General features: G+C 42.4%; 1 protein-coding gene across 2 annotated transcripts in view; it reads left to right on the forward strand.

The window, feature by feature from the left end:
- meox1 (mesenchyme homeobox 1) overlaps positions 1-22,263 on the forward strand; it is a 128,357-nt gene that overhangs the window by 102,044 nt on the left and 4,050 nt on the right. For both annotated transcript variants that reach the window (XM_034707103.1, XM_034707104.1), the window contains 2 exons: positions 13,770-14,718; positions 19,352-19,524. In XM_034707103.1, coding sequence (XP_034562994.1) covers positions 14,220-14,718; positions 19,352-19,524 — 672 coding nt within the window. In that variant the 5' untranslated portion in view covers positions 13,770-14,219. The remainder of the gene's footprint in view (positions 1-13,769; positions 14,719-19,351; positions 19,525-22,263) is intronic.

Consider the following 22,263-nt stretch of genomic DNA (forward strand, 5'->3'; position numbering starts at 1 on the left):
GAGGTAAAGAGGCGGGTCTTTAGCCTTTTTGCTAACAGCTACAGGGTGCCCGCCTGTCAATCAAGTCAGGCATGCCCTTATTTGGGCAAAACTTGTACGTTTACTGTCTTCAAAAATAACTAGTTAGAAAAATTCCTCCCCGTACATTGTGTGCCGTGAGAGAAATTAGCTAGTCAAACCTAAACCGTTTTTTGAACCAGGCTGTAAACATGTTTATTTCTGCTGTAAAGATCGTCTTCTTTGAATGGGTGTGTATGTGGTTCCGGTGTTTCTACAGCCAGCCTCAAGTGGACGCTCGATGAACTGCAGTTTTTGGCTCTTCTGCATGGCCCTCATATTTTAAATTCATAGGTTGCTGCTTGATATTTACGTAGCCTGATGTGCATCTCCCCGAAATGTAGCTACACGTTGGAACGACACAGACCTCAAGCTTTATGATTGGTCCACTGGGTAGCATCATAGCTTTGGATATTATGTTGCAGCTATGGTGTAGAATCAACGCAGAAGTATCAACCAGGCTGTGCAGTATTTGACCTAGGAGATTGTGCTCCAAGTCATAAGCTTTGCTGTGCAAAGGATGGTGGGATACATAATGACATGGATCCAGCTGGAGGTGCTACTTTTCAACAGCTTCTCTCCCTTATCTGGTCCTAATCATGCATTGAATCAACATAGCGGTACACTTTTATGGAAATAAATAATAATAATAAGACATTTTATTTATATAGCGCTTTTCAAAAGCTCAGAGACACTGTACAATTGTTTAAATCAATAAAAGAAAGGAACACAAATCAAACAAAACAAAACAACAGTAAAAATTCAAATCTTGTTGAGTGCTGGTTTGATTGAAAAGACTTCTGATTGTAAGACAAGTGACCAGCGCAGGGAGGTAGAGAGACTACAGGAGAATTTGTCACAGACAGCACCTCCCAAATATCCATAAGCTGAGCTCTATTCCTGTACTGGTTCCTAGCAGGATTGTCATAAACAGATGGTGCACATTTTGGACTTTGCTGGACACATGACATTACCTCTAAGTGACAGAAAGGTGTTACCTGTAGTGTGTGTTACCTCATTATCCAGCTCTGCCTCATTAAACTTTAAAGTTTTGGCTCATTTTCACAAAGTCATTTTCAGCTACCGCACGCAGCTGTTCAAATCAAAAGCTACCTGACCAGCACCAACAGCTGCTGGACATAGTGGAGCGTTTAGTGGTCAACAAGTTCTAGTTTCTGCTTCATGGCCTGCAGAAGAACTGAAACAGAGTGGACATACAGTATGTTAGTCATGTGGACAGAAACAAGATTACAAACCAGTGCTTATTTGTGGACAGGCAGCTTTGTAGGCTAAACCATTATCATGTGACTAAGGCTGTATATTCTGGCTGTTACTTTTATTGTAAATGGTGACTTAAGCTGACTTTTGAACAACCTTGAATCAGGCCAAGAGGTGGGGAGAGGTGGCTTTTAGCCTCCTAGCAAAAAGCTTTAATGTGCCCACTGTCAGTCAACTCAACTGTGTCCCTAAGTATGCAAATGTATGCATAACTGTGACCCATTTATATGCCTTTTAAAAAACACCCCCTGTGCAGTGTGTACAAACAAATAAGTGAGCTATATACCCAAAACCATCTGTTGAATATGGGCATTTAAGCATGGAGCCTCATGGGCGTTCCTCAGCTTTGCAGCCAGCCTCATGTGGACGCTTGCAGAACTGCAGTTTTTTGCTCTCCCATATTGGCCTCACTTTTCAACACCGTTGGTTGTCACTGCATCATGTTGTACGCACATCTCATTTGTGTCTAATACAAGCATCCAAAAGGATTTTCAAACCGACACATCCTCTCGTAGACCACCATGCTCTCTATAGTGTTTAGTTTAAAGGATAATCCCAACCCTGGATGGAGATATTGTGGTTTAAACTGGATTTAACCTCTAGGATAGCCTGTAGAAATCGGCCTGCTTGGGGGAAATGGTAAACAACCTCAGAAGGCAAGATGATGAGAGGCCAGAGCCGTGGAGAGCTATAATATTCCCTCACAATAGCAGGAAACTGTTGCCAACACCTGATTCCAATCATATATCATCATATGTGATTATTAGCACCTGTGGGTGCCCCCCTCCCCTCCTCCCTCCCACACACACACATACATACACACATATAGATAATTGCTGATATACTCTCAAACAATACGAACAATCATCACATATTTTCCTGAAAATTCCTGGTATTGGTATAATGTTGGAACTGAAATGCTTTGTATGATGGATCGGTCTGACAGTCAGACTTTTATATGAATATCTGAGCCAAGTGTTTGCAACAGGACCATTACTAAAAATGCTGAGAGCTGCACCGCTTTGGCCAGGAGTTACATTTTCCTTGAAGAACGCTCATTAGGTGTTGCTGTCTTTTTTATTTCCACCGTTTGTTAATTGATCAACTCCACTTTAATTTGCTGGTTTGTCCAGGACGCTGACTGTGGCATGAGGTAATGGATTTTATGAATTTCTCGGGTTGTTTACTGAATAATTGGTCCGACCTGGGGCGAGTTAGTCCAACTGGAGTTCACATGCAGTGTTTGAGAGTATTGTGTGTTGAGTCTAAACAGCTTCTAATCAAATACAGTCATATACAGTCATACTGCGTTAAATCCTGTTTGTTTCACTGTAATTTTGTAGGAAGTTGCTGATTCATGTGTTTGAGACTGCAGACTGTCAGAGGTCTTTTCCTTTCGATTTCCTCCATCTCATTTATTGTAAACAATGAAAGAAAAAAGTACTCTTAACTGAGAGTGTAAACTATATGTTTTGAGTTATGTCCCAGCTTTGTGGAGGTTTGTATTGTTGGATAAATCTACAAGCTACAATCTAATCCCCAATTTCCATCTCCAGTTTTACAACTTCAAATTGGATCCAGCGTTTCCAACCAATGTAAACACACCAGTAGTCCATCATACTGTTGTTTCAGGCGTTTGCTAACCACACAGAGCCACAATGAGCTGACACAAGTCAACTAACAGCAGAGAAAGTTAGTGACAAGCTAACAGAGTATTTACAGTTCAGCTGCTAAAGACCCACATATTTCCTCAGGGGTTGGTGGAGACCAAAACAGAGCTAAAAAGCAGGGTGTAGGGGAGAACGGGGTTGGTTGTCACACTTTTTACTGTTTTGATGATTGCTCATCATCAAAACATCTTTCAATAGTCATTCCTGCATTAAAATGAAGCTTAAGGTGTTGGCTTGAAATGTGTATCCCTTTCATTTCCCAACTCATTGTAACAAAGAGGCAATTAATTATCAAAGACACTCTGACACATTGTGACAACCAACCCCGTCACAGGGTTGGTTGTCACACACTATGGGGTTGGTTGTCACAGAATATGGGGTTGGTTGTCAGAACATGGGGTTGGTTGTCAGAATATGGGGTTGGTTGTCACACACTATGGGGTTGGTTGTCACAGAATATGGGGTTGGTTGTCACACACTATGGGGTTGGTTGTCACAGAATATGGGGTTGGTTGTCACACACTAAAAGGATGGTTGTCACACACTATGGGGTTGGTTGTCACACACTATGGGGTTGGTTGTCACACACTATGGGGTTGGTTGTCACACACTATGGGGTTGGTTGTCACAGAATATGGGGTTGGTTGTCACACACTAAGGGGTTGGTTGTCACACACTATGGGGTTGGTTGTCACACACTATGAGGATGGTTGTCACACACTATGGGGTTGGTTGTCACACACTATGGGGTTGGGGTTGGTTGTCACACACCATGGGGTTGGTTGTCACACACTATGGGGTTGGTTGTCACACACTATGGGGTTGGTTGTCACACACTATGGGGTTGGGGTTGGTTGTCACACACTATGGGGTTGGGGTTGGTTGTCACACACTATGGGGTTGGTTGTCACACTATGGGGTTGGTTGTCACACACTATGGGGTTGGTTGTCACAGAATATGGGGTTGGTTGTCACACACTAAGGGGTTGGTTGTCACACACTATGGGGTTGGGGTTGGTTGTCACACACCATGGGGTTGGTTGTCACACACTATGGGGTTGGTTGTCACACACTATGGGGTTGGGGTTGGTTGTCACAAACTATGGGGTTGGTTGTCACACACTATGGGGTTGGGGTTGGTTGTCACACACTATGGGGTTGGGGTTGGTTGTCACACACTATGAGGATGGTTGTCACACACTATGGGGTTGGTTGTCACACACTATGGGGTTGGGGTTGGTTGTCACACACTATGGGGTTGGGGTTGGTTGTCACACACTATGGGGTTGGTTGTCACACTATGGGGTTGGTTGTCACACACTATGGGGTTGGTTGTCACAGAATATGGGGTTGGTTGTCACACACTAAGGGGTTGGTTGTCACACACTATGGGGTTGGGGTTGGTTGTCACACACCATGGGGTTGGTTGTCACACACTATGGGGTTGGTTGTCACACACTATGGGGTTGGGGTTGGTTGTCACAAACTATGGGGTTGGTTGTCACACACTATGGGGTTGGGGTTGGTTGTCACACACTATGGGGTTGGGGTTGGTTGTCACACACTATGAGGATGGTTGTCACACACTATGGGGTTGGTTGTCACAAACTATGGGGTTGGTTGTCACACACTATGAGGATGGTTGTCACACACTATGGGGTTGGTTGTCAACCACTATGGGGTTGGTTGTCACACACTATGGGGTTGGGGTTGGTTGTCACACACTATGGGGTTGGTTGTCACACACTATGGGGTTGGTTGTCACACACTATGGGGATGGTTGTCACACACTATGGGGATGGTTGTCACACACTATGGGGTTGGTTGTCACAATGGTATTTCAATGGGAAAAATATTTTTAAAAAGGCAAGAAGACAGAACTAAATTTGAAAGTTTAATTGCACTGACAAGTGATAGGCCTACATAACTTAATGCATTTTAACATAAAATGAGCAAGGAACATGAACAGGAAACACATCTTTAGGCCAGCCTATATAACAACATAAAGAACAAAACAAACAGGCCGAACAATAATGGCCTACTCAACTAGGCTACATGCATTCACTGTCTGAGTTACAGTGATGGCAAATGTTGGGTCTGCGCACTCCAACTAATTTCACCATGCATGATTTTGCCAACATAGTGGTTGGTTGTTACATGTGACAACAAACCCCTAAAGAGAATGTGACGACCAACCCCAACTGGAATTTTCTGCTAGCATCAAGGCTAACAACCATCTAACAACTACTTAGCTAGCTAATACAAATCTAAACTATAGCTTTCCCCTCACACTTTGTAAGGGTAACACTTGTTTTGTTATAAACCCATCGTTTAAAAGCCTAGAAGAAAAATACTGAGGAGCTGAATATTTACAATTTGACATGAAAAACACAAAAAGTCCTCTCACCTCAAGTTCAGCTGTCTTACTCCAGAGAAGACTATGTAGGTGAGCTCTGATCCTAAGTCTGGAAATGTCCGTACCCCAATTTAAGAGACAGTGCCCTCTGGTGCCGTGACATAACGAGTGTGCCAACCAACCCGTGTGACAACCAACCCTGTTCTCCCCTATATTAGACTTCAGATGTGGGCTAATGTTCCTGTGAAAGTTCTTAGTCATCCAGGTCATGGTAACTCAAAGCTTGATCTGAAAAGGCAACTGGACTTGGTAGAAATTCTTGAAGACATCACACCTCTCCTTCAAAAGGCTTCTTCAGTTCCTCTTTTACCAAGTCCAGTCGCCTTTTCAGATCAAGCTTTGAACGACTCTGTGTTTGCTGTATGCGTTAACTGGCAAACGTCTGCCAACACATTTGGCACATCAGTTTTACAAGGTGAACACTTGTCAGTGTAATGCATACAGCTTGTTTGCGCTGTGCCCCCGTGGCTATAAAAAAAATCAGTAATTGAGGGGTTAATTGTGAAAGAAAGAAGTAACACTTTCCCCTTGGAGAGGACCTAAACAACATTCCACTTTTATTTTGACAAGTTTTCACAGTCAGGAGGGCTGGCAGCACACTTCTCCTCTCTGGCTAAACATCCTAAAAATCCAGTCTATTTGTCAAACTAGCAGTCCCTCGCTGAGCCAGCACTGCTAATGACTTTAGGTAATACTGCTGGCAATCTAAAGACTTAAAACCACACCATCAATTTCACCCAAATCTCTCAATGCCCGAAGCTGCTCATACAGTCGGATCCCCTTCGTTAAAGCAGACCTCATGTAAAATCCAGGTCTGGAGAAAACAAGGATTATGGTTCTTTAAGCCACCTTGAGCATTAATCATGTTATACCATGTGATTTAAAGTTGCAGGTGATAGTTTTGCATTTATTATTTTACACTCTGTGCTGAGAGTTAGTTTGCAGGGTAAGGGTTACACGCAGTGAGCTCATGAGGTGTGATGCAACAAGTAGAAAGCAGCCAGCAGGAGTGACAGAAACCAGTAGTCTTGTGTATTGGCTCCTATCTGTTAGTCAGCTGGGGAGCAGATATTATCTCAGTGGATGTAATGTGGAGTAAACTGACTTTACTCAAGGCTAATCAGACCCAAGAGTGATTTCAACAAATCTCATAAATTAACATTCTCTTATTATTTTTGCTTTTACTCAAACAACCATTTCTTCTTTTCAATCCCTCCACCCAAACGTTCCCACCCTCCGCTCCCCCCCGAGGACAGTAGCAAAGATAAGAAGCTCCCACAGTCCAGTAGGACCCCAGGTGAGGCTGGGGTCACACAGGGTCACGCTGTCAGACCTGAGACTGATGGAGGGCTCTAATCCTGCCAGTGTCATGAAGATGGATCAGATGAAAACACACTCGCACAAACACCTACACTAACACACGGTCTCACTCCTTCATGCACAAATGTGTTTGAAAGCACAAAATCCTGCACATCTACAGAGAAATGTTTGACTCTTCTTACACAACCTCCTCCAGCTGCTTTCTTCTTATTTTAATCTCTTACACAAACAGAATATCTCTCTCTCTCTCCCTCACACACACACACACACACAGACTCTCACACACACACACACACACACACATGTGGTGTTAGACTGACAGAAACAGGTTGCCGGCAGGGTGAGGGGAGATGTGACTCACGTCAAGCTCATTTATCAGGGCTCCGTGGTGTGTATGACTGAGCTTGAGCCCACACACTCCCTCACAAAAACAAGATGAGGAGACCTGCTCACTCTTACAAATACACACGAGAACTAATGTGTTAGTTTGCAACACACTAAAGAGGTTCTGGTTGAGGATAATGCTTGCTGTATTCCATATTGTTTACTGCATATTGGGAACAACTCCTTCAAGGAGATCAAAACAAGCCAGTTACCAAATATCGAGACAGATGAAGTCAACATCAAATATTATACATTACAAATTTGCAACATACACAAGCAGGATTACACAGTTGAGTTCCCAGGATATCGTAGCTTTTAAATGTTTATATCCAGAATGATTCTCTGTTCAAAAGTATTTTTAAGCTCCTGAACTGAGTGCCTAAAGTTCAAACTTGGATCCCCCGATTTAAGATCACAAGAGACTCCCTTTTCATACCTTCCCCCGCCTCTGCAACACACCCTCTGATGTTTTTCTACAAGCTCTGATCTGTAGAAGGAGGAAGCTTTCTTAGCTTGTTAACTGTGCTCCATTCACTATCTGTTTATTCGTACAAGTTAATTCACCAGGCATTTTTACCTTTACTGAAGAGACACAGGAAATGTATTGGTAAATGGTAAATGGTAAATGGACTTGTACTTATATAGTGCTTTTCTAGTCTGTCTGACCACTCAAATAACTTTTTAACACTACTCGTCGCATTCACCCATTCATACCCCATTCATTCACTGATGGTAGAGGCTGCTAATGTAAGTGACCAACAGTATTAGCTGAGCTCATTCATACATATTCACACACCGCTGAACAACAGAGGGAGCAATTTGGGGTTCAGTGTCTCACTCAAGGACACTTCGGCATGTGACTCCCAGAGCTGGGATCAAACTGCCAACCTTCCAATTGAAGGATGACTGACTCTACCCACTGAGCCACTGCCAGAGCAATGACTCTGATGACAAGGGGGTGTAAAGATTCACCAATCTGATCGGGTAACCGTTCTTAACGGTAATGTCATATAAATGGGCGGCTGTGGCTCAGTGGGTAGAGTCGGTCGTCTATCAATCGGAAGGTTGGCGGTTCGATCCCAGCTCCGGCAGTCACATGCCGAAGTGTCCTTGAGCAAGACACTGGACCCCGAATTGCTCCCTCTGTTGTTCAGAGGTGTGTGAATGTGTACGAATGCGATTAGCTAACACTGATGGTCCCTCACTACATAGCAGCCATTACCATCAGTGAGTGAATGGGTATGAATGGGTGAATGTGACGAGTAGTGTAAAAGCGCTTTGAGTGGTCAGACAGACTAGAAAAGCGCTATATAAGTACAAGTCCATTTACCATTTACAAACTGGTCGATTTTTCTGCAAACTGGCTCAGTGTCTTCCATGTCGCAAGACTCGGATGTTGACCTTTTACCTTTAACCAGAGTAAAGTTGGCATTGTTAGCGTTAGTTATCTTACTGTAAGGAAACATTAACATCAGAGTCTGAGAACAGTGGAGCGATTTACAGTCTCCACTTTAGAAATCATGTAGTCAGTCAAGTTGTTTGGATTTAATGTTAGGGAAGGACATCTTTCCACCATCTGTGCTTTGTAGAAAAGTGAAATGTACATCAGCTGCCAATGTCATCTAACACGACCTGTGCATTAGCAAGGAACTAGTCAAATAAGAATCAAATTGTTCTGAACTGGATGAGATAGAAAAGAAGAGATGCATACCCCTAATGACCACTCTCTGGTGGAACAGCTTTTATGCTAATAAGCTTCACAAGTCAGATACGCTTAGCTAGGTAGCAGCAAACAAGCAAAGTATAAAGCATAAAGCAAAAAATCAAGGCTTGGAGTTGAACCAGTGCTATCACCACCCCGCGCTACTCACCACTGAAACTCCTTTTTTGTCACCTGAAGGTACTTTGGGTGTTTGATAAGGATGTCTCTTTGAAGGGTTTCCAGGCAGGTCCAACTGGGAGGAGACCCCAGGGTAGACCCAGAATGCACTGAAGGTATTATGTATCCTACCTGGCTTGGGAACGCCTTAGAATCCCCCAGGAGAGGCTGGGGAAAGGGATGTTTGGGGCAGCTTGCTTAGCCTGCTGCCACCCCAACCTGACCCTGAATAAGTGGAAGAAAACGGCTGGATGCATGGATCAGGCCTGGGCGTAGTACAGAGAACAGTAAAATTCTGTCATCAAACCAAAAACTTTAACATATACCAAGTGTTAAACCAAAGGGGAATACCAGTTGTTTGGAAAAACCTCTGCACTCCCTCAGATCAGCTGAGTCTGTTGGCTGGTTCAGGAAACAGTTAAAGACCGCATCCTTTGAGTTGGCTTCTTGTGATCATGTTTGCCAAAAAGCTATTGTGACAAGTGACACAATGTTCCCAGCACACTCCCAGCTTCAATGATTTAACATCTAACCCTGCAAATAGTCATTCCACCGATTAGACCACTTTTCCTGGGCAAACCTTCAGATTCCTCTTCTGTGTGTCACTTTCTGGTTAAACCAAACTTTTGTTCTTTAATAATGTCAAAGAACTGCTCCGAGGTTTCCTTTCACATTTACAGAGTTTCACATAAACACCCTTTATCTCCTTCATTGAGACACGTGCGCATAGACTCGCAGTGACGTATATTTACACAGCACACACACTCTAATTTATACTGACACACAGATGGCCCCGGCTCTGACCACAAATGCAGTGTAACCTCTGCTCCCTGCGGTGCGGCCGGGGCTCAGACTGCCAGTAAAAGCCAGGGATGCTTCATGGCTCAACAATTCGCTGGGTAAATGGAAAGGGGTTTGGTGTGTGACCTCAAACACTCTCCCTTCTGTTATTCTCTATCTGACTTTCTCTTTTTTTAATCATTTCATCCACTCTAGTTCTGTTGGCTTTACCTAATCAGATTTTTCCCCTGCCTATTATCCCTGCTTTTACTTTTTTTTTTTTTTGCAGTTGATGTAAGAAAGATAGATTCATGATTTGAGACTACAGATTATATTTTATCTCCCTGAGATTGATGCAGCCTCATTTTAACTCTGTTGTCCGCCTGTTTTCCTTTTCTTTCTGGCTCTGCAGTCGTCACCAGACGAGTCCCCCTCTCTCTAAGGTCCACTCTCCTGACTCATATTCCCTTTTTCTTCTCCTTTCTTCTCTCATATCTCTAAATCTCCCTTCTCTTTTTCTCTCCCCCTCTTGGTTGAGGTGTGATCCTCCTCCCCCGTTCTGTCTGAGAGGTCAGGAGCAAAGTGAGGACACATGAAGAAGGAAAACCTCAGCTCCAAAATATGAGCAGTATGAAGAAGCTGTTTTTCTGTAAAATGTGGTTCAGTGGGTTTATTGGGTAACGGATACGCTGGAATTGAGTCCAATTTTTCTGGTTGAGCCAAAAAGTTTTTAATGGTATTAGAGACATTACTTCATATGAAAGAGGATTCTACAACCCCAATACCTAAGAAGTTGGGACGCTGTAGAAGATGCTAATAAAAACACAATTTGATGGTTTGCAAACCATTGAAACCCGACATTCACCGAAAATAGAGCAAAGACAACATATCAGATGTTGAAACTGAACGTTTTACTCTTTTAAAAAAAAAAGTTTCATGGTGCACCAAATATTTTCAATGGGTGACAAATCAGGACTACAGACAGGTCAGGACTCTTCTACTACAGAGCCATAGTGTTGCTCCTAAACCTGTGCATATTATTCACCATTAAGGATGATGTCTAAGCTACCCCTGGCATGGGCACTTGAGCATTAAATCCTATCACCAAAACTGGCTTTTGAACTGTACGCTAAAAACAAGCCAGGTGGTCCCTCTCTTTCAAAAAGCTGAGGACTGAGCACTTTGCCTCAGTCCAGGAAAGTCGCTGGCCATTCTGGGTCATGTTTACATCTGGTTTTCTCTTTGCATGGTTCAGTTTTAGCTCACATTTGTGGTTTCAGCAACAAACTGTGCTCAGACAGTCATGTGTGTTTTTAATGCAGTGACTTCCACTACAGAGTCTGCAGTGACTTCCACTACAGAGTCATGTCCATTTATAATGCAGTGACTTCCACTACAGAGTCTTGTCTGTTTTTAATGCAGTGACTTCCACTACAGAGTCATGTCTGTTTTTAATGCAGTGACTTCCACTACAGAGTCATGTCCATTTATAATGCAGTGACTTCCACTACAGAGTCATGTCCATTTATAATGCAGTGACTTCCACTACAGAGTCATGTCTGTTTTTAATGCAGTGACTTCCACTACAGAGTCATGTCTGTTTTTAATGCAGTGACTTCCACTACAAGAGTCTGCAGTGACTTCCACTACTGTCATGTCTGTTTTTAATGCAGTGACTTCCACTACAGAGTCATGTCTGTTTATAATGCAGTGACTTTCACTACAGTCATGTCTGTTTTTAATGCAGTGACTTCCACTACAGAGTCATGCCTGTTTTGTTTTTAATGCAGTGACTTCCACTACAGAGTCATGTCTGTTTTTAATGCAGTGACTTCCACTACAGTGTCATGTCTGTTTTTAATGCAGTGACTTCCACTACAGAGTCATGTCTGTTTATAATGCAGTGACTTCCACTACAGAGTCATGTCTGTTTTTAATGCAGTGACTTCCACTACAGAGTCAGATCTGTTATTAATGCAGTGACTTCCACTACAGAGTCATGTCTGTTTATAATGCAGTGACTTCCACTACAGAGTCATGCATGTTTTTAATGCAGTGACTTCCACTACAGAGTCATGTCTGTCTTTAATGCAGTGACTTCCACTACAGTCATGTCTGTTTTTAATACAGTGACTTCCACTACAGAGTCATGTCTGTTTTTAATGCAGTGACTTCCACTACAGAGTCATGTCTGTTTTTAATGCAGTGACTTCCACTACAGTCATGTCTGTTTTTAATGCAGTGACTTCAACTACAGTCATGTCTGTTTTTAATGCAGTGACTTCCACTACAGAGTCAAGTCTGTTTTTAATGCAGTGACTTCCACTACAGAGTCATGTCTGTTTTTAATGCAGTGACTTCCACTACAGAGTCATGTCTGTTTTTAATGCAGTGACTTCCACTACAGAGTCATGTCTGTTTTTAATGCAGTGACTTCCACTACAGAGTCATGCATGTTTTTAATGCAGTGACTTCCACCACAGAGTCATGTCTGTTTTTAATGCAGTGACTTCCACTACAGAGTCATGTCTGTTTTTAATGCAGTGACTTCCACTACAGTCATGTCTGTTTTTAATGCAGTGACTTCCACTACAGTCATGTCTGTTTTTAATGCAGTGACTTCCACTACAGAGTCAAGTCTGTTTTTCATGCAGTGACTTCCACTACAGAGTCATGTCTGTTTTTAATGCAGTGACTTCCACTACAGAGTCATGCATGTTTTTAATGCAGTGACTTCCACCACAGAGTCATGTCTGTTTTTAATGCAGTGACTTCCACTACAGAGTCATGCATGTTTTTAATGCAGTGACTTCCACTACAGTCATGCATGTTTTTAATGCAGTGACTTCCACTACAGAGTCATGTCTGTTTATAATGCAGTGACTTCCACTACAGTCATGCATGTTTTTAATGCAGTGACTTCCACTACAGTCATGCATGTTTTTAATGCAGTGACTTCCACTACAGTCATGCATGTTTTTAATGCAGTGACTTCCACTACAGAGTCATGTCAATTTTTAGGGGGAGATTTATAAAGAAATACACAACTTTTTCAGTGATTTGTCGTCCTGGTCCCAACTTCTTTGAAACATGTTGGTTGCATCAACTTTAAAATAACCTTTTTTTTCATAAAACAATCCAAATTTTCAGTTTTAACATGTGATATGCTGATTTTGCACTGTTTGCAATGGTTTAAATTGTTTGAAAACCATCAAAATTGGTTTCTTCCAACATTTTAAACAGCCCACAAACTTTTTTTGACTTAAATATCTTTAATAAAATCAAATAATTACATCTCTATTCTTTTAAAAAGTGTCACATGCAAAACTGGACTTCTACTAGAAAACTTAAAAACAGCTCAACCATCCCTCAGTCACTGTGTTTAACAAGTATTTTTGAAATATGGCTCTGAAATTTTATATTGTGTTTCACAAAAGTGAGAAACCTCAAGAGGTGTGAGAGCCTGCACAGCCAATATCAAATCCAGTCCTCCTATCACCTCTGAGTTAGAGAAAGTCCAGCCAGGTGGATTTGGGTGTGTAGCATTACACACACTCACACACTCACTCACACACACACAGTCATAAAAACCGAAAGAGAAAAAAGGAGATCTGAGATTGGAGAGGACAGGCGGGGATCAGGGGTGCAGAGGGAAATGGTTCGGGTTAACTTTCCTCTAAAGGGTGTCAAAAAAGGAACTAAATTGGGTGTCAGAAAGCGCTAAGGAGCTGAAATGAGTTGGGGTCCACAGCTCTCATGTGGGTGGGTGCTCACTTTATATTTTACAGACAATGTCCCTTTAAAAGCCCCGCGTCTGGAAAGCCCATTAGATGTGCATATAAAATTTCCCCTGTGATTAATAGTTGATGAGGCAGGGTTGGTCGGAGGGTACTACCAACATGTGGCCGGCAGGGCTCCTCCCATGCACTCTCACATTACACTCCATAAACTTGCCACTCTTTCCCACCTATACGTTTAAAAAAAGGAGGAGGGCTCGCCTGTCAAGAATGCCTTAGAAGAGTTGTGAAAACAGCCAGCCCGAGGAGGGGAGTCATGCAGTTGCGGATGGAGCTCTCCCGCCGAGCCACAAGCCAGTCAGATCAGCAGAGGGTGTGTGAGAGGATAGCGAGGCAGAGGGAAAGTGTGTGAGAGTGTGAGAGGACCAGAGGCTCCGAAGGACGTCACACACACACTCCCAGAGAGAGAGGGAAACAAGCTGTCACAGGAAGGCGTCTATCCTCACGCGTTCTGGACTGTGGAAGAGTCAACAGCCTGAAGTAAGACCATGATGTGCATTTAGGCAGCTGAAGGGGATTTTTCTCAGATTTTACAGCCCTGAGTTTCTCTTTGAGACGCTTTTTGAACGCCTCCAGAAGACACAAAAAACTTGCAATAAGACTCTAACCAAGATTCTGTGAGGGTTTTCTGTATCATTATGGATCAACCAGCCAGCAGCTGCATGAGGAGCGCTCACCCCAGCAGTCCGATCTGGGGCTGCATGAGAAACCCTCACACAGGGGTCGTAGGGACAAATCTGCAGTCGCCCTACCAGCAGGCCCCTTTCTCCCTCCATCAGAAGCCCGAGTTCCTCGCCTACACAGACTTCACCAGCTCCTGCCTGGTGCCACCTGCGCCTCACGCGGCCTACCCTCGAGACGACAGACTCTACCAAGAGAGCCAGGGCTACCAGAGAGCCGAGTGGCAGTTCAACCCCTGCGAGACGAGGTTGAGAGCGCCAGAGGCCTGTCCGCCGGTGGTCTCGCCCGTAGCTGTAGTTGGCAGCGGAGGTGGAGGCCCTGACCTGGACTCTGTAGGGGGAGACAGGCTGCCAGGGGCCGCGCCCGGGTGCCTGGACGGAGAATACTCACCGCAGAGCGTGGCATCAGCCGACTCAGATAAGAAGAGCTCCAGTAAGAGGAAGAGAGATGTCGCAGGTGAGTCGCAGAGGCAGGATGGATGGGAGGCAGCTGGGGTGTGTTAGAGGGAGAAGGGAATCCAAAATCCCAACACGGGAGACTTAGGAAAGAAAACTTACATGATGAAACACACATCTGGGAATTTAAAAAATGATAGTGGACATTTCTCTTTGTCTTCTTTACGCTGCTTTAAAAGATTGCTGATGAACAAAGAAAGGATGGGACAGAAAGGGGGAAATGTGGCACCACTCTTGACCTAGTGGAGAACTGAAATAACAGATGTGGATACATTTCTTTTCAAAAAACTCAGCTATATCAAAGTTTAGAGTCTCTCCTCTGCCCTCTATAACAGCTGGCAGGGACACGAATCCCCCCTCTGTGTTTCCTCTCCAAATCCATCCTAAGGTAGCTCTGTAATCAGATCACTATGCGAGAGGTGAGGAGGTGAGAAGACTTTCGTGTTCTTCAAGTAACAGTTGCATCCTCTGATTGTTTGAGAGCTTTTCAAAAGGCTGAAATGATGGATGCGGCGTGAAGGTTTCATTGGCCCGCTGCATCCGATGGAAATAGACCATTGTTTGATAACAGCGTGGGCACGTTCAGGGTGACATCAGGCTGCACAACACAGGTGTGTGAGCGCTAATTTATAACTCAGGATGAAATTCAAACACAATAAAACATTCAACTTTAAATAGCAATCCTGTTAAAATACTTCGCTCCCACGAGGAACAGTGACAAATATTTGCGCCACCCCAAGAAATACTTCCCCCAATTGATCCCAAATTTTCCGCTGAAGAATGAGCGCTTGTTTCCTAGGATATCCGCCGAATAGCGTTTAAAGCACTGAAATGGTACCTTTGTATACTTTTGGATTAAAGTGCAATTTATCACCCGTCTCCAATTTCGCACATGCCCATAGGAAGCGAAAAAAAGAAACGGATATCCATGACAAACTCATTTCTGAAGGTTAGACGCGTAACGTAAAGGATCACACTGACAGACTGGCTAAATATTTGAGTTTGGATTTGTAGAAATGTGCCGTGGAGTGAAAAACAAAATCAAAACGGCCACAAAATTAGCACTCTGGGGGAGATTTGATGAGTTAAGTGAGATTTAAATAAAGATTTAGACATTTAGATTTAGTCTCTGGTGGGAAACCTTTGGGGTCCTGTATTTACAGACTTTAACATTTATTTTAAACCCTTCAAAGTTTGACTCATCGTACAGTGATACTTCAAACACTGACTGAACTTCCTTGTTGCTATCATCTATGTTTAATTAAACAGCCTGAATTATTCTTATTCCAAAGTTTCTTTAGTGTTTTTTTTATGCACAGACAGACAAACAATAGGTCTTGGAACAGAGTTCTGTGGATGATGTTATAAAACACAATAACACAAACACCCTTAAGATCCCACCCACCCCAGAACATTGATCACATCACACGCACCTCACATCCATACCGACATTGACAAGGGGTAAACAGACAAAACAATTACAAAAAAGCAATATCATTTAAATACAATAGGGAGAGCAAGATCACACAGCAAGTTGATTATTACTAGTATAATGTGGAAGTCACTCCAATCTTCAGAGGCAGAGGTAGAGTGCAAAGACATGCAAGTGACACAGATTAATTCTGTTTTTCAATAAATGAAAAATAAAGATTAGCCTGAATTATTCTGAATAAAAACTACATGACCCACGTCTGCTCCGGCCAAATGAAGGGGGGATTGCGTGGGCGTCCAGACCCCCTTCCCCCTCCCTCCCTTACCTTATTGTAACCTCCCTCACTACACTGAAAACATGCCAGACCACGTCTGGTAAAATCACTCTGCCTGTGAGCCCACTTTTTTTTTTTACATTCTTATCCATTGACATTTTCCTGTCGTTAAGCCGTAACACAATCTCCCACTGAGTGCATGCAACATGTCTGACCACTACATCAGCTCATGGTTTGGAGAATAGAGCCTTTCACTCTGCGTATGGACTCGCTGCTAGAAGAGCATATATTAGGAAAATGTCCTGCAGGCATTCACATCACAGACTGAGCTGCTTACACACACTCTGTGGGTGTTTGTGCAGATATGGAAATGTGGTGCGTGTTTCCAAAACCATAATCCTTTTATTTGATGCTGACTTTCATCCAGAGTTCAACCGATAATTCTGCAGATTAAATTATGCGTATGATAAATAAATAATAATTTAAAGTGACAGGGCGATAATACGGATAGCAGAACAACAAGAAGCTATAATAGATGTTCGATTATAATGGGTATGATGTAGACCTTATTCAGCTGTGATTTGATGCTGTATAAATGAAATAACTTGATTTATAGAAAATAATTTAAATAAGTTAAATGTTAAATTAATCCAAACTTTCTGAAGCACTAATAAAACAATAAAAAATATTAAAAATACAGAAAAAAATACAGAAAAAAGTTAGTTTTAAACACTTATCATTTATTAGAATTTATATACATACAATGAATTAATTGCTAATAACACACTGTAATAATTTAAGCACATTTAAGGATTTTAGGAGCATCAAAATGTGTTTTTCACCAATTATAAAAACATCCAAAACTTTATAAGTAAGCAGAATAACATGTTCGAATGACTATATACAAAATAAATTCTAATATAAAGTGATAAAGTATTTGTAAATTATTTAAAAGTGGGTTTCTATATGTTGAAAAATGTTCAAAATTAACCTAAATAATGTGTTTTTATAATTTACATTATATACCATCACATAATTTGTGAAAAAACATTTATAAACACTCAAAAAAAAGTTAAACTCCTACACTATCAAGTGTTTTAAGCCTTTTAATCAAGTACTGTAATAATAAAGTGTAAACAACCTGTCTGTATAAACAAATAAACACTTGAACACCTTTATATCTGCTTCTATACAAAGTCTCAGTGCATCTCAAACCTCAGATAATAAGGCTTAAATGAAGTGCTACTAAAATAACATCCCAGTGTAAGTCCTGGCTCCTACTGTAACACACACATTGAGCAGTCACTCACACGTGTAATTTTCACCTGTTGTTTCAGCTCTAAAGCGATCACATAATGACCTCAGCGTTAATTGACTCCTGATGAAAACAAACTCCTTTTGCACCATCCACCTTCAAAAATGCGCCAAATGCTGTCCGTCTGTGAGAACCCTGCTGGGCGCAGAAGCCTTTCTCCCCCTGCAAGTTTACGGTCTCTGGCTGTGCTGGATATTTATTGGGGGCCTGTTTAGTGGGGAACCGCTCTGTTGCCCCTGCCTGCCAGGTGTTCAGGTCTGAGTAAAGGCTGCTCCACACACACCAGACCTGACAAGGCCACGGCACGCTCGGGGCAGCGCGTCATTAATGACACTTCAACAACAATGAGAAGGTTTTTTGGCTCGGCTCATGGGTACTGCAGCACAAACACACACACGCTTAAACACACACGTACACACATGTCTTGGTGTGCCCAGTCACATCTGGCCCAGGTACTGCGGTCCATTTCACCGTCTGGCTCATTGCTCTGGCAAGCGCTGAGCAAAACTTCTCACTTTGACAAATTAGAACCATTTTCTCAGGATTACATCAGCTGCTAGTGTCGCTACCATTGCACAATTATTACCCCAAGACTTTCCTTTAATACTCCAGAGAGGTGCACTGAGAGTTAAATCAACCTGCCTTCATTTATGATTACACAGACGGGCAAAATTATGCCTCTTTTAGGAAATTTGAAGGAAAAACTTTGCAGAACTTTGCAATAAACCGCACATCTCTGCTGCTATCATTACCTGATTTAATGTGCACTTAAATCCACATTTCCTGCTCGACCTTTGACAACCGAGCGCCACATTCATAAAGATATCTCCGGTTGTCTCCTGATGTATTTGCTGTCAGGTAGAGATGAGTTAATGTGGATCTCCCTCTCTCGGTCGTCCGGAGGGAAATCGTCCGACACACACCCACGCAGCGCTCGGACCTGGACACATCCGCACCTTTGTTCTTTTGTTAGAGGCTTTAACGATGTTCCGCCGCATTCCTCTGCTAACTCAGTCCCTCTGTGGCTGGGCTGGTGGCCCCTGCCCCGCGAAGAAATGCTCTCACACATACCAAGGAGGGAGGTTTGCATGCAGATATTCTAACTGAATACAATCACATTAACTTAAAGGGAACGGCAGACTGATACACGCACAATCAGAGATTTGCATGTGCAGGTTTTCAGTCCCGCTGCAGGTGAACAGGACTCATAACTTCAGGTCAGGGTGGTCTCTTTTTAAAGTGCTGGTTTTGGTGTTTACTATATGAGGGGCCCCCACTTAAGAGCCTTTGGAGTTGTGGTTTGTTGGTCTGAAAGGTCCTTAAGGTCTGTTTAATAGTCGATTGAAATGAGGGGAGTGCTAATTTGAGCCAGATTAGCTGTGAGTAAGTGTAATAAGAGGTCAAGTTTGGTCTGAAACTCCTTGTAAAGCTGCATAAGAATCCAATCTCCTGTCTTATACTGATATTTTAAACAAATATGAAGGGAAAGAGTGCAAAATAAATGCATGCATTGGTCTAAAATAATGCAAAGATGTCTGCAAATGTTGAAGAAAACATTTAATACACATGAGCCTCATGCTGCATTAATACATTCCCCTTCTGTTCCCCTCCAGATATCCAGGAGTCCAGTTTTAAGGTGGACTCCAGCTGCAAGGCGAGGAAAGAGCGCACGGCGTTCACCAAGGAGCAGCTGAGAGAGCTGGAAGCCGAGTTCACCCACCATAACTACCTGACCAGACTCCGCCGCTACGAGATCGCCGTCAACCTGGACCTCACAGAGAGACAGGTACACCCCGGTCACCTCGCACAGGGATCATAAAATAGAGTGGTCTTGTGTTACCAACACTTTAAAACGGACGTCTTATACAGAATCTGATTCCTCTCTACGAAAGATCCTCCAAAACTGCAAAATCAAGGGAAGAGATTCAAGCAGAAATATATGAAACACCTTTTTTCTAAATTAAAATATATTCTGTAGTTTTTCCCTGAAGTGCAGATTGATTTTGCTCTCAAACTTTGCAGGATTAAATTATGAAAAATGATAAATAAATGATAAATCCCCACAAACTCCAGATTTCCAGGGGCAGAAGTTTCACCAAAACAAATAAATCCTCCCTCATTAAAGAGGGATTTTCCACAGGTTTCTCGATGTCCCTCCTATGTTACACATTATTGCATTGAGAGTAGAATGAATAGCTTTTCCACGGTATTCGTCATCCTTGTGGTTGTTGCAGAACTACGCGCGGCTTTAATGATCGGGCGGCAGCTCCAGACTTGATGAAATCGGGCGAACATGTGTCGATGCTGCTGGATTAAACCTCAGTCTGCCTGTCAGGACCACGGTGTCCCTGCTCCTCCTAATGAGGCCACGGTGCCACAGTGACCACACATACTGCCGGTCTGCTGCGTGATCTGTTTCCCAGACCTCCTGAACACACACACACACACACACACACACACAGCCAGGTTCCATCTTCACTCACAGCTCCCACTTTTTCCGACTCATCCTACATGCTCTGGCGTTCCGCCGGCCTTTCGATCAGTCATGATGAAGAGAGAGACCTGGAGACGAAGAGGCTGCAGTATGTGGGAGCGGATTCTTCTGAATCCCAGAGTAGCAGGCGGGAATTCTTAGTGGGATGAGGAGCGGTCATCCAGAGATCTGTTGGCCTGAGATTCGCAGAGAAATTCAGCCTTCTGCTTTTGCAGGCGTCTCAAATTCAAACTTGAGTTCAAGACTTTTTAGGATCAAAAATCACAACAATGCAGAAAGTTAACAGTTCAGGAATTTAAGGAAGAGGTTTTAGCATCCTATCATTGCATAGTGCCAAAAACAACAGGTTTAAAAGAGATGCATTAGCTTTAAAAATCTACTTGTTTTTGAATCCCATTACAACAACTTCTGCATCTAACACCTGATTCATTTGATTTAAGGAGATAAAAACAAACACTTGTAGCTCCAGTCAAACATCATGTCTTAACCCTCCTGCTATGTTCGTTTCTCTGGAACAGCAATAATGCTTCTGGGTCAATTTGACCCGGGGCATATTCAATTATCCAAAAGTGTGAGAACCCCAAAAAATCCCAATACACATTTATTTAAATCTAGTTTTTAACTCCATTACTAACCATTTAAATCAAGATTTAGTCCATTGGTGTTCTTTAATCCTCACAGATCATGGTTCAATGAGGAGAACTCACTATTTTTTCATTCAAATCAATGTTAAAACTTTTTTTAATGTACATTGGAAAGCCCTAAATATAAATACAATCGTTTTTATGACATATTTTGTTTATTTTATTTAAAAAATAATAATAATTATGGAGTGATGTTGATAAATTAACACGACACCTCTTCTGTCACATGCTGCCCAGGTTTTTATGCTGCATTTAGCAGGTTTGGAAGGCATATATTGCCTAAAATAGACTTTAAAAAGGGTCAATTTGACCCGCAACATAACAGGAGGCTTAATACTATATGCATTAATCAGCAGCTGAAGATAGTCCCATGTTTTACTCCTGTTTTGTTTCAGTTTCAAAATGAAATAGTCGGTGCCACAAACAGAGCTGGAAGGTGTCGATCATGCTTTACTTTTTATTAGTTGACAATCAGAAAATCACAGAAAAACAGCGACCTCATCCTTTAAGTATGAGGATCACTTTTTAACAGATGCAAATGTAGTTATTGATCCTTGAAGCAGTCATCTTTTTATAGAAAAGCCTTCAGGAGACTTTCAATTGGTCTTTTTGATGGTGTTGTGATTGGCAGGCAGCTTGAGTGGAGAAAAATGAACAACCAGGGTTTGTGATTTCTCAGTTGGAGGAAAAAGTTTCTGCAGGCCAACCACAATAATAAAAAAAAAACATCAGTGTATGAACAAAGACCTCCTAGTGACAAGAAGATGGAAACATGCAACAAAACTGGAAAAAAAGTGTCCCTCCTCCCTGCCTACACTGTCCAATCAGGGTGGAGCTCTGTGATCAGGGCCACTTTGCACCAGGTGGAACCAATCCTCCCCCACCTGGAGTTCAGTGAGGATAAAGTGTCATTTAACAAAATAAGACTCATCATAATCAACCTTCTCAAGAGGCCTGATCAAAACAGACATGTTGGTGAAGAAGTAAATAAAGATAACGTCTCCTTTCTTTAAATTTAAACAGCAATAAATGAAATATTCTGAAACAAACAAGCTTTTCACAGCAAATTCCTCTTCACACTTACTGTTCCATTAGCACTGATTAATGATTTATGTTGCAGGGAGACTGTAAGCGTCATGACAGCTGGGAACACAGGAAGTCTATAAATAACAATACATAGAATTTAAACACGCTGGACGTAGAAGGAAAGCTGATTTACGTCTTTTGTCCATAGGCTGAGAAAACAAAAATTAAAACTCAAGCTTCTTTTGCATCTGTCTGAAGCCTGAAGTCTTCTCCTGGTGCATGAGGGTGGGAAATTAGTCTTAGGAGGCAGAGCATGTCATCAAAAGCCACAGTGTGATGTTCACAATGCTACGTGTAAACA

This window comes from Notolabrus celidotus, chromosome 18 (genome assembly GCF_009762535.1).
Source record: "Notolabrus celidotus isolate fNotCel1 chromosome 18, fNotCel1.pri, whole genome shotgun sequence".
Lineage (NCBI taxonomy): Eukaryota > Metazoa > Chordata > Actinopteri > Labriformes > Labridae > Notolabrus > Notolabrus celidotus.